This window comes from Rhinolophus hipposideros (assembly GCF_964194185.1).
Source record: "Rhinolophus hipposideros genome assembly, chromosome: 7".
Taxonomy (NCBI): domain Eukaryota; kingdom Metazoa; phylum Chordata; class Mammalia; order Chiroptera; family Rhinolophidae; genus Rhinolophus; species Rhinolophus hipposideros.
The window spans coordinates 58,969,257-58,983,262 of NC_138053.1; the positions used below are offsets into that span (position 1 = coordinate 58,969,257).

General features: G+C 35.2%; 1 protein-coding gene across 1 annotated transcript in view; it reads left to right on the plus strand.

The window, feature by feature from the left end:
• The window catches only part of ADAMTS6 (ADAM metallopeptidase with thrombospondin type 1 motif 6), a 263,654-nt gene that overhangs the window by 92,851 nt on the left and 156,797 nt on the right, over positions 1 to 14,006 (plus strand). The window contains exon 8 of the mRNA XM_081054061.1: positions 11,542 to 11,585. Within this exon, the coding sequence (XP_080910187.1) occupies positions 11,542 to 11,585 (44 nt within the window). The remainder of the gene's footprint in view (positions 1 to 11,541; positions 11,586 to 14,006) is intronic.

A 14,006-nucleotide genomic window follows, 5' to 3' on the forward strand; every position in this document is an offset into this window, starting at 1 on the left:
AGGGAGAAGTAAGCTAGATTTTGAGCTGTCTTGAGCTCCAAGCTAAAGAGTTTAGATTTTTGGAGACAACTGCAGTTTTGAATGAGAGAATGGCATGAGCAGAGCTATGCTTTAAGAATAATAAGCTATATATAAGAGATACAGTTGGATAAAAGATACTTGCATTCATCCCAACAAGAAATACCTAAGGATATAAATTAAGAACTTGTAAGTAGGGTTGGAAGTGAAAGGATGAATATATCTACACTGAGGAAAAATTATCCAGTTCATGTGAAAGAACAAAGGAAAAGGAAGGCACAAAAATAACTCTAAAATGACCAACTTCAGTCCAATAAATTGTACTCCAGTGGTAGAAAAGTGTTAAAATGCTTTCTCTTTCTGGTAATGCCTGATTAAATCTTTACTGATCTTAGAAAAGTTTCTAAGCTTCTTAAGATAAGGGGTATGTTAGTCTTGTACATGTTTTTCCCTACCCCGACACATGATAAGCCCTCAGTAAATATTTGTTGAAAAATTGGTTTAATTTTTTGATCCATTAATACGAGCAAATCTTTTAGTAGACAAATTTTTTTTAATTAATTTTATTTGGGTGACAATTGTTAGTAAATTTACATAGATTTCAGGTGTACAATTCTGTATTACATCGTCTATAAATCCCATTGTGTGTTCACCACCCAGAGTCAGTTCTCCTTCCATCACCATATATTTGATCCCCTTTACCCTCATCACCCACCCCCCACCCCCTTACCCTCTGGTAACCACTAAATTATTGTCTGTGTCTATGAGTTTTTGTTTCTCATTTGTTTGTTTTGTTCTTTTTGGTTTATATACCACATATCAGTGAAATCATAGGGTTCTCTGCTTTTTCTGTCTGACTTATTTCACTTAGCATTATACTCTCAAGATCCATCCATGTTGTCACAAATGCTCCTATATCATCTTTCCTTAACGCCGAATAGTATTCCATTGTGTATATGTACCACAACTTCTTTATCCATTCATCTATCGAAGGACATTTTGGTTGTTTCCATGTCTTGGCCACCGTAAACAAAGCTTCAATGAACATTGGAGTACACGTGTAGTAGACAAATTTTTAATGAGTCAAACCTATTCCATTATCTGCTTTTCAAGGCAACACTGTATTAAATATACCTTTAAATATTTTTTGCTTTCCTGACAAACACACAGAAATTTCATTATCCAACTGTGTTTTGATACCTTAAAAATAACTTTCTTTCTACTAACTGTTGACAAAGGTATTGGGAAGTGGGCTTGTGGAAGCATAAATAGATTAACAGCCCTTTTAGAAGGCATTCGTTCTGTAAACACTGAATACCTACTGTGCTCCAGGGATTGTGCTGGGTGCTGGCATGCAGTAGTGAGCAAAATACACCAGTCTCTAATCTCAAAGATTTTGCAATCTAGTGGGAAAGACATAATCACGAAATTACCAATCTGTTTTTAAGAGTTATGAAGGAAAAAAATTTGGGAGCTCAACAAGTATTTATTAGGGGAACCTCATCGAATCAGGGAAGACTTCTCTCAGGAAGTGCATTGAGCTAGGATCAAAAGATTAGTAGGAGTAATTTAGGAATCTGTAGGAAAGTTTCAGATGGAGGGAGTAGCAAGTTCAAAGTGCATGAAATGGGAGGAAACATAGCATGTTTAGCAATTAAAAAGAAGGCAAATGTGGCTTGAGTTTGCAAAGAGGGCATAGAGGTGGACATAAGGCTAGATAAGTGGGCAGGGGTGAGATCATGACAATATGAATGAATGATAATCCTTAAATGTGTTTCACTTCTAGGAATTTATAATAGAAAAATCATCAGACAGATGTGCAAAGATATAGTGATGGTCATTGTGTTTAAGTTTGTATCAGAAAACTTGGAGACACTTTAAGTTTTCAACAATAGGGAATTGTTTAAATAAATTTTGCTACATCCATACAATGGAATTTGCATATGTCATAACTGACAGAACGATCTTCAAAATATATTGGTAACTAAAAAGGAGGAAACAAACAATTTAATATTCCATTTTTGTGATGTGTGAAAATATAGTAACAATGTATGCATTATAAATAAATATATTATGTTTTCATGACAAAGCAAAGAATAAATTACTTGGTTAACGAGGAAATGGAAAAAGACTGAAATAGTAATGAGAAAAGACCCAGAGGACAAATGTAATAAGTAATCTGTTGAACTGATGATTGCAAAGGGGTGGCAACCCTATATTGGTAGGCTTTTTAACTTAGATGTGAAAGTCTCAATCTTAGCTAGACCAATATTTTCCAGTGGTTTGGGGACAATTTTGCAAGGGCAAAAGACATTGCTGGCTAACTATCTATCTCTATGTTTTCCAATAGAAAATCCCTACTAGAATGAATGGAAAATTCATGTTATGATGTGAATAGTCACCAAGGTATTTTACAAACTAATGGTAAATCTTTAATTTATTCCATGAACAAAATCATGGGCAGCCTCTGACATATGTTAAGAATTAGTAGCTAAAAGTATCCCAGTATTTATTAAGCAAATAACCATGACATATCTTGAGAACTATTGTATAAAATGTTTACATAATAATAAATAATGTTGCCTCATTAGATAGTATACATATGGTTAGTCTTAGGTTTTAGGCATTCAAAAATATCAGCAAGTAACTTTCTTCAGATAATAAATGTCATTCAGATAAAGAGATGAATGTTATTAAAAATGTAACCTGTGAAATGAGGTACATAAACTTAACCAAATTAACTGTGTAAAGTGGTGTTATGGACTTAATGTTTGTGTCCCCGTAAAATCCCTATGTTGAAACCTTAACCCCCAGTGTGATGATATTAGGAGGTAGGGGCTTTAAGAGGTAATTAATTTTAGATGAGGTCATGATGGTGGAGCCCCCTAATGGAATTAGTGCCCTTCTAGAAAGAGAACAAGACCAGAACCCTCATTTTCCACCCTGTTAGGATATAGAAGAAAGGTGGCTGTCGGTAAGTTTGGCAGCAGCCTTTCTCCAGACACCACACCTGCCAGTATCTTGATTTTGGACTTCCAGAACTATGAGAAATAAATTGTTGTTTAAGCCACACAGTCTATGGTATTTTGTGGTAGATGTCAAAGGTGACTAATTCAGCCATTGGTACTAAGAAGTTGGGTGCTGCTGTAGCAAATACCTAAAAATGGGAACCTTCGGAACTTGGTAATGAGTAGGGGTGGAAGAATTTTGAGGTGCATGCTAGAAGAAGCCAGAATTGCCTGGAAGGGACTTTTAAAGGCAGTTCTGGTGAGAGCTCAAAAAGAAAAGAGGAGAGTTGCAGAAAAAGCTTTCATCTTCTAATGGAATAAATAAATAATTGTGAACAGAATGTTGGTGTAGAAATATGGATGATATAGGCCATTTTGGTCATGTCTCCGTCAGAAATTAGGAATATGTTGTCAGACAATAGAGAAAAGTAGGGTTTTCAGGTGGGAATTCCCACCCGTTCTCAGGAATTTTTTTCACTTTCCTGTTCCCGAATCCCGAGAAAAGTTGGTTTGGGAAATCGGGAAAATTGGTTCCTTGAACCAAAGTGGTTGGTAGTATCGGCCGTCACTTTGTGGAAACGATTCATTGTGGAGAACAGAAAACAGTTTATATCTTGGGATTAGGGAACCGGAAAGTGGAAAAAAATTCCTGAGAAGGAGCGGGAATTTCTGTCTGGAAACCCTAGAGAAAAGGTGGTTCTTGTTATAAACTGGCAAAGAACTTGGCTGAATTATGTTCATATTCTAGTGTTTTGTGGAAGGTAGAACTTGTGAGTGATAAAGTTGGATACTTAGCTGAGGAGATTTCTAAGCAAAGTTGAAGGAGCAGCTTGGTTCTTTCTGACTGCTTATAGTAAAAATGTGGAAAGAGAAATGTATTGAAGAAGGAATTGTTGAGGGTAAAGGAACTGGAACTTCAAGATTTGAAAAATTCTCAGCCTGTCCATATTACAAAAAGTGAGGAATCATATTCAGAAGAGAACACTGAGGATGTTGCCTACTGACCCTTTCATGAGGAGATTCGTGTGGATGTGAACTGCAGACATAATCAGCCATCTCAGCAGAGCCAGCAATGGAGATACAATTATACCAGGAGAAATATTGCCACCTGGGACTAATGCAGAGGACCTAGTAGGAGGGAATGAAGGAAGGCTGTGAACATACATTACATCTTCAAAACAAGGCAATACAGAGATGATCTCTGGGCCTGCTACTCCCACCCCAGGCTCAGCGTGCATGGCCTGGGAGGCAAGACTGCCTCCACCTTGGTTTCTAAGAACAGGATAGCTGCCTGGGAGGGCCTTTGCAGACAGTCACGTGGGCAGTGCTCTGCCAAGCTAAAGGCATGGGGTGACGTCCCTACTGCCGAGGGTCCAGAGGGCAGCACATCACCCAAAGAGGATTATTCTCAAGCCTTAAGATCTACTGGAATTTGCCATGCTAGGATTTGGATTTACTTGGGTACCCATTGCCCTTTGTTCCTTCTGATTTCTCCCTTTTGGAATGGGAATGTGCATAATATGCCTGTCCCTCCATTTGGTTGTGGAAATACATAGCTTTTTGGGGTTTCACAGCCAAAAAGGAATTTTGTCTCAGGATGAATTATACCTGGAGCATATCTGATTTAGATGGTATTTAGATGACACTCTGGACTTTAGAGTTGATGCTGGAATGAGTTAAGATTTCTGTGATTGTTGGCATGGAATAAATGTATTTTGTAGGCAAGAAGGACATGAATTTGGGGGGCAAAGGTAAAGTTTTATGGACCGAACATTTGTTCCCTACCCCCAAAAATTCCAATGTTGAAGTCCTAATCCCCAATGTGTTGGTAATTGGAGGTGGGGCCTTTGGGTGATACTTAGTTTTAGATGAGGTCAGAATGGCGGACCCTTATGATGGAATTAGTGCCCTTATGAGATGAGGAAGAGACACTAGAGCTTTCTCTCTCTTCATGAGCAAGCACCAACAAAAGGCCATGGAGTACGCAAGGAGAAGTTGCCTGTCTACAAGCTAGGAAGCAGGCCCTCACCTGACACCAAATCTGCCAGCACCTTGATCTTGGACTTCCCAGCCTCCAGAACTGTGAGAACTACCTGTCTGTCATTTTAACCACCCAGTCTATGTTATGCTGTCACAGCAGCCCAAACGAACATAAGCAGTCTTATAATCTTTTTCATTTATCATAAAAAGTTGTGTACATTCTTGCGTGCATTGAGTTAAAGTAATTTTTTCTCTGTGTTATTTTATTACAATTGTTTTTATAACAAATCAGTTTTATAATGCTGGTGCCTCAGTGAGTTTAAGAACACAGAAAATTGCTGTGTCACTATCACTTGGCTTTCACCACCACATCTAAGAGAACGAAATGAGACAGCACAGTACCCAGGACGTTCTGTTTGGAAGTAAGTCAGTGACTCAGTGTTAAACAAATGAGTCTCAGAGTTTAGATTTTGATTTATTCCATTTCAAAACTAAATCACTGAAAGGAATGCTTCTTTGCAAAGACTGTTGCTCTTGCATAAGAATGGAATGTAGTTTTTGGAAAAGATTTTAAGAACCCATCCAGGTATTTCATCATTGTAAGGTAGTGCTATGTTTTGCAGATCTTAAAATGGAACTTAATCGTATGTTTAGGTCAGTTTCTTCTGATAGCCATGCCTAGCCAGAAACGATTAGGAGATTAAAGAGTTGAAAGTATTCACGGCAGAAAAGTATATTAATATTATAGTAAGAGATATTCAGCCAACCTCTTTGGTTTTGATCTTGCTCAATCAGTCCTACCTTGTGAATTTAGGATAAGGGAATGACAATGTATACATTCATCTACTTATCCAAAAACAGAACTCTTATTTTCTTTAAGTGCCTGGCTTTATGTAGATTCCTAAGGTTATATTTCTTAGCATTTTTTTTATCTGCCCAGAGGCCTTTATTATTCTTTCATGAAAAGAAAATAAAACAAGTACTACAGTGACAAGGTGGTGTTTTTCTATCTAAATTCAGAATCCAGAAACCTTTTCTAATCATATTTCAGCTTTTCTGCCCTTTCTTAGGACTCTGGTATACTTTTTAGCCTAACCTAAGTTTAGACCAAAGGCCAAAGTTTAGGGACTCCTGCCACATCTGAGATGGTCAAGATTTAGTAGAGACTGATTTGTTTAAAGGTGGCTGAGAGCGGGCATTGGGGAACTCCTTTTACTTAGTCTCTTTTGTTTTCAAATCTTATGGCAGCAAGATAAGTCCTAAAAGCATACCAATTATATCTTTGGGGTAAAGCAAGAATCCTTGCATTATTTTTCTTCGCAAATTTTTCTGAACTGGCACAGGTCTGGAGGAAAATCAGGTAAAACCATAGTATGGCAGAGAAAGTTGATAGAATATAGAGTTAATGTGATTTAAGGTAAAAATGAGAAAGTCAGGAGAAAGAAACCATTTCTCAAATTAGGCCAAGTATGAACCAGCTTCTTTCACCTCCTGTATCTCTCTCTCAGTTTTCTCACATCTTACCTTTAAGCATCATTTTTCAACATGATGCCATATAATCCTCACAAATGATGTTTAAAAGTAAGATGTGAGAAGACTGAGAAATCCTGGTCTAAGTGTAATGTGGCTTGAATTAGATAACTTCTCAAGATTTTTATCATCTGTAGAATATGATACTGACAACAAAAAATAGTTTATAGGAAAGAATCAAAAATTCATACATGAAAAAGAAGGAATGATAGTATTGAGAGAATGGGTGGAATCAATAACACACAAAAAAGAAAGTAAAAAGTAAAATGTGAACGAATAGTATGCTTATAAAAATAAAAAAGTAAATGAATTAAAGCAATTTTTAATTTTTAAATGTCTCAAATGATTACCTTGAACTTATGTTGAAAATTTTATTATGTATAGGTAACTCAGTGTTGAGCAAACACACACAATCGAGGTTTGGAAAAATATTTGGATTAATCAGTCCTTTATTGAAGTTGAGGAAGTTTATCTTGAATAGAAACTTAGGTTTTTTTAGATTTATCATTCCCAATTTTGGTATAAATACAACTTGATTCTATATTACAATTCATGGGTAAAGTTTTTAAGCCATGGCTAAAGTCTACTCATAACTATAAGGATAGCCTGAAGAAGAGTAATCTTTTAGAGGTATGTATCATGATGGATATAGCCAAATATAAATTATTTTTCTTGTTAACCATGTCAACTCTTCCTTCCATCAATCAGGAATTTCTCTTGTTTCAAACTGAACTAAGCTAGTATGGCCAGGCAAACCCTTAGGGTTTGGTGAGTGAGCATTGCTATCAGTTATAATGAAGGGATGTTTTAGATCAAATTCCATTAAGCATACAAATATTTATTAAAAAAACAGGGAGGTACAAAATAGTTCATGCTCTTTCTTTTGTAAGCTTGACATTCCAACTGTCTGTTATTTAGGTGCTCTGGCAACACTTTGCGTGAAAAATGAACTCAATGGGTATGTGAACATATTTTAAAGCAGAATTCTGTTACCCTTATATTTGTCATCTGGCACCATGATCCTCCAAACCAATGAGTGGACACACAAGACCAATCTCAGTGGCTTTATCTAAACGTACAGCCTATATAGTTTGCTGGATCCTCGTATGTGTTCATGCAGAATTGGGGAGTGCCTCTAAAATATTCTGGCCAATCTACAGGTCTAGAATGCCACTAATTTCTTCCTTTAATGAAAAACACATTTTCAGTATTTATTAAACATTCATTAGGCTAATTATCAATCATTTCTTGTGTTGATCATCCAAGACAGGCATAGCTGAAACAATTTCTAATTAAACGTTGGTTATATATAAATGTATATAATAGAGTAAAAATCATTATACTCTCCCTACTCTCCCACTTCTTCCTTAGATACTCACCGTTATCCTTCTAGGCTTTTATCTATATACAAACTTAATTTGTATACACCCTCATATAAACATACTTAAAATTTTTTTTTTCCTACTTTGCAAACTATTTTTGATGTTTCTTTTCCCTATAGGAAAAAACAAATTAGGTTTGGCGTTCAAAGTACTTAATAATCTGTCCCGCAACACCAACTTTCTAAATTTATTTTCTGATATTTTATTCTATACAATCAATGTTCCACTCAGCCTCTGTGGACTTCTCATAGTTCCCTGCATATGCTTTACCCTTTACCCTTACCCTGTGCCTTTGATTATTCTGTTCTCTGCCTGGAATGCCTTTCTTTACTTTTCTATTTTATCTGTCTAAGTCTTTAAAATATGTTTCAGATATTATGTCCTATATGAGTCTATTTCCTAGTTTTCTATTGTGGAATCACTCCTTCCTCTGTATTTCCATGGTATTTTATATATAACTTTGGCAACTATCATCATTATAATAGCTAACATGTATTGACTTTGTCGTATGTAAGTTTAAGTTCTTTTTATATTTACTTAATCATCTTTACACATTATTTTGTAAATTACCTGCTTATGTGTCTTTTCCCAAATAGACCACACTAACTTACTTAGTCATCTTTAGATTCTAGTATATGGCACTACTCCTGGGTATATGATAAGTGCTAAGCAAATCCATAAATGAAAGAATGAATATAAAAATGTTACTCTTGGGTATTTTGTATTAAAAGTAATGCAGATATCACAATGATGACTCTCTCTGAGTATAGAATAGGGAAGGATACAGTGTGAATTGAATTGATTGCAAAAGCCACGAGGGAATGGCATGCCTTTGCACTATACAGTACCCTATACAGGATTCTATAGGTATGTTAGAGGATTGGGAAATACTGAGGAAAATGCAAATACAATTATCTTAGTCTAAAATGTTTTCGCTTGCATTATTTGTTGATGGCTTCAGCCTTTTTGTAGGTAGTCTGGGCAGTCATGATAGAAGGAAATAATATTCATCACAAGTGTAATATAAAAGGTGTAGGCAAAATGAGACCAATGAAAGGAGAGGAGAAAGGACTGCTATGAGGTGGAAATACCAGTTGTATTTGTTTGTGATCTTTAAACTTTTTGCTTAATTTGCTTCGTAAAATCATTTTGAAAAATTGTGTACCACTTTGCATATTTTAAAGTTGATATCTAAAATACTTTTTATCATAAATTAAGTAGCTACAGAGACTTTAGTTAAAAACATATTATATGTAGTATATATGCTTTAAATAAATTTTGTCAAAACTTTGGAGTTGCCTATTTCATTGAAGCATGAAAAATGTTCACCATATAATTTAATTGGCTAAATCAACCCTCATTGCCAAACTACTTAGTTATGTCAGACTTATTGTTTGTCAATAATAAGCCTGACTTCATTTTTTAGATCAAATGAACACGTTAATACATTCCATGACAACCATATCATGTCTGAATTCTAATTGTGAGGTAGATGTATAAGCAGTCCAACAGACTGGTGGAAAGACAGAGTCTTGCCAGGATGAAATAAGCATCATCCCCTTCAATTTTTCTTACTTTGCTCATAAGAGATTATCCCCAGGGTCAACATGTTCCTGAATTATCCCTTTGCATATGCTCTGGAGCCTTGTATGCCCAGGGAGCAATACACCACAACAAGGTTTGGGATGGGTGGGGAAGAAGTAAACTGGAAACGGCGGTAGTGAAAGGCTAAAAGAAGGGAAAACTGGTGGCTTGCAGGTACATTCTCAGACAGATGAGTTTTAGGAAAGAGCACATATGGAAGTTGAGGATTTGGAAGTAGATTCCACTTAAACATTTATATCTGCATTATCTGTGAGAAGTCTTTATGTACATTTTCTTGAAGACTGCTGATAAGGGTTGTGTACCCATACCATTATGTACATATTATGATCACAGGATAAGTTGATTGTGACACCCAGAATATACTTTCTGGTGCTTTGGTAAATACTTTCTGGTGCTTTTGGTAAATACACCAAGTACTTTCTTTACCATGTTTCCCCGAAAATAAGACCTAGCCGGACAATCGGCTCTAATGCATCTTTTGGAACAAAAATTAATAAAAGACCCAGTCTTATTTTGCTATAAGACTGGGTCTTATTACTGTATTTTACTACAATATAAGACGGGTCTTATATTAAGTTTTGCTCCAAAAGATGCATTAGAGCTGATTGTCCAGCTAGGTCTTATTTCTGGGGAAACATGGTATGCCTTACATTCAAAAGTGTACCAGATTCTACAATCACGTGGCTTACCAATTGCAAGAAAGAGAGAGGCTGAGTGTGTGAGTGGTCAGAAAAGAAAGTTACACAAGACGAGAAGAAATCCCTTTCTTCAAATGTAAGGAAGCAATATTTGTAGAGTTTGAACAAGATAAAGATGAAGAATTGATTAGGGGATTAATTAGCAACCCTTCCCCCAGTAATATGGACTAATCATCAGTTATATACAGTAAAAGAGAGCTTTTACAACTTGGATTTTCCTGTAGTTTGTGAAATTTTATTTTTTACTTGAAAAGCTTTTTATTTCTAGAATGAGTCATAGGCAAATAAAAATATTCAGTCTTTTTAAGTTTATTTTTTATTCTCACTTTAGAAACTCTTACTACGTTTGGTTTTAAAAACTGGTTTACAAGAATATTATAAAAATGCTTAAAATAAATGTTCAAATCAATATTGATTCAGCATTCTCAATGTAGTATGTTTTAAAATATACAGCATATTTATGGACTCCATCATTTGTATTAAGTTGTAATGCGACACAGCATTAGGATAAGTCTGGCCAACATTAGGAAAGTTTCCCATTGAACTGTTTATTTAGCTGTTTATGAAAACCACTTAAACATATTTGTGTGTGTGTGTGTGTGTGTGTGTGTGTGTGTGTGTGTGTGTTAAGAGGACACAGCTCACGGTGGCCCATGCGGGGATCGAACCGGCAACCTTGGTGTTATCAGCACCATGCTTTAGCCAACTGAGCTAAATGGCCACCTCAACATATTTGTGTTTTAACCACACTAAATTGCTGGTATATAACTAGGAAAACTATCAATTTCATTCCCACTGCTGTATTGCACTCATTTTTGTTTTTTTGTTTGTTTGTTTGTTTGTTGTTTTAAACAAGAACTTGTGTTAGAGTTGAAAGAACTCCAAATAGTGTTTGTAGCTCAGAAGTATAAAATACAGTCTGTGGCTATAATAAGAAAATATCCCAGCAGTTTCACTGGGAATAAAAAGCCACCCGTTTGCTGTTTGCAGAAGCAGTAGCAATCTGCAGACAAGCTATTCTAGCGTCAGAACAGTCAGGTAGATGGTTTTATGGAACTCACAATTACAAAAATCCACTTTAACCTTATTTTCTTGCTGGCAGGTGTCCCACTGGCTTCCAGCCAGAGGCTGCGAGTGTAGTGCAGCCGGCGGTGTTCCCCCAGAGTGCTGAAAATGCCAACACTCCAGCTGGCTGCTCATAATTGCACTGATTGTGGTCTGACAACCAGAGCTCCAAGAAAGAAATGTGACGAATATATGAAAATATTTTACAAATTTGATCAGATTACAAATTTCATCTCTCTTTTTTCTCCCCTATAGATATGATATCTGCACTTATAAAAATAAGCCCTGTGGAACACTGGGTAAGTATTTTTTTATAAAGGGAGGACAGTTCAGATTGTCTCTTTGGTCCACTGGCTTTACTCATTATTAATTCAGTCATTTTCCTTTGTGATACATCTGAAATTATTCCTATAAATTGTTAAATCTGACCTTTGTAGGTATGTCACTTACTAGGAAACAAGTAGAGTGATGATTAAAAACAACTTAGAAGATGATTCAAAGTCATCAAACAATAAAGATAAATCAAAAGTTTCCATTCATTTTCATATAATCCATCTCTAATGTATTTTCCAAATACAGCATCTTCAAATCTCAGGCTAGAAAAGAAAAGGAGAAAACAACAACAACAACAACAACAACAACAAACTTTGGAGATACTTAAAGGAAGAGGCAGTGAGAATAGTGCTTTTTTTGATGCAATTTGATGGCAATAGTATATCCCCATAAATTAAGATATTATTGGAAATTTTTAGTACCTGACCAAAAAAAAAAAAAGAAATTTTGTAAAATATTACAAACAGTAGTAGAGAGAGAGGACAAGACTGTATTTCTTGTGCTTCTCAAATATCATTTGTATTTTAAAAAGCATTGCTGTAGTATTCTAGAATTAAAAAAATCACATTTTGTTGCAGAGCGTTACTTCATACTGGTAAAAGTTAACAGCAAATACAAATGGCTGGGAGGAAATGGTAGCTTTCAAGTAGACTAAATTATTAAGCAACTAGAGTCATTTTAAGAAAGAGGAACTTTTTTCTTTGATAATTCTTTAGTGTCATTAAGACTTATTAAAGACTCACAAGTTAAGCAACTGAAGCAGAATTCTGTAGTTTCTCTTTAACAAGTCTCAATTTTCTTATCTGTAAGGGGAATAATTATGAACTCTATTCCTATGCACCTCTTAAGAATTTTGGGAAGATCAAATTAAAGTAGAAATGGAAGAAAAGGTATTACCCAACTTCCTGGGGAGTTCAGTGAATTATCTCTTTAGAGTTTAAAATTTCTCTTGATGATTTTTACCTGCCTTCCAGTCTTCTCCTACCTCATTTCCCTCAGGATTTATGGCCAAAGAAGAAATCCCAATTAGCCGAGGATGAGTATTACCATGGAGAAGTTTGCTAGTTAAAAAGTGTAATGCAGAAGGAGCTGTCTGCTGAGAGAGCTTACATCAAAAAGATTTTCTTTGTAGTATTTTAGGTTAACAAGACCAACATAATCCAATGGAAGAGACCCTGAACTGGAAACTAACAACTGGCTCTGACAGTTTCAATGCATTACCTTTTATAGTTTAACTTTTTGTTCCTCAATTTCCTTATCTATGAAGTAGAAGTAGTGTCTGCCCTTATGCTGCAGGGATATTGTGAAAATCATTTAAGAAAATATAACAGTGTTTAGTAAAGAAGTACTATAAAAAACGAACTTATACTATTTAATGTGGAATCTATACTGCTTAATTTATTCTGTCTATTGTTCAAATTCTGTAAGTACTTACTAAGTGCTTAATCAGTTTTAAATTCAGTAGGCACTAAGCCTCAAAGAAGGTACAAGCTAGAACTTGTATTTCTGTGGTGTATGTACACACACACACATATGGAAATATGTGCATATATAAATATGTACATCCATATGCATATATCTGTACATATTCTATTCTGCTTTATGAAGGTAGATTATTTACAGTGAGATTATATGTTCTTCATTGGGACATTACTAAGAACACTGCCTAATGCTTTGTCATTTTTGCCAAAGTAGATTTGAGGTGTTTTCCTAATCTACCTCTCCTTTTATTTTTTTCAAAATAATATGTTCAAATTTTTATAGTTTATTAATTTCTAGAATCAATACATGTTAATGCATTTTTAAGCTCAATGTAAATTGTTTTTCAAATTACAAATCATTACAAATTATCTTTTATACTGTCTCAGGAAAACTGAATGAACTACATAAATACACAAGGTTTGACCTTCTGATGTGGAAAATATGTTATCAGTACAGAACTGATGAGGTGTTTTCTTTTTGAGTGGTCATTCTGGTATCTTTCTCATTGGTTAGTATGCTGATACTTGCATATTCTTTCTTAGTACCTCTGACAGGCAATTGTAGCATGGCTAAGCAGATTTAAGGGTGCAAACTGTGGCCATCAAACTGAGGAAATCTAAATGACCCAAATAGTAATCAAACCCCTATTAACACAATCACACGTAAGAACTTTGACAGCTTCAATTTTATAGGAATACAGAAAATGGTGGGGGGTTGTGAAAATACATTAGCTTTTAGATTGTTCTTTTATTTTACGTAAGATTTACCTTTATATTTTTAATAAACAGTAGTTATTTCCCAAATAAGTTCTTTCTTAAGTTGAGCTAACAATTTTATATCAGATATAGAGGTAAATCTGTGTTTGCAAATACTCCTTGGGGAGTCATTGAGAATTCTCAAGTAAA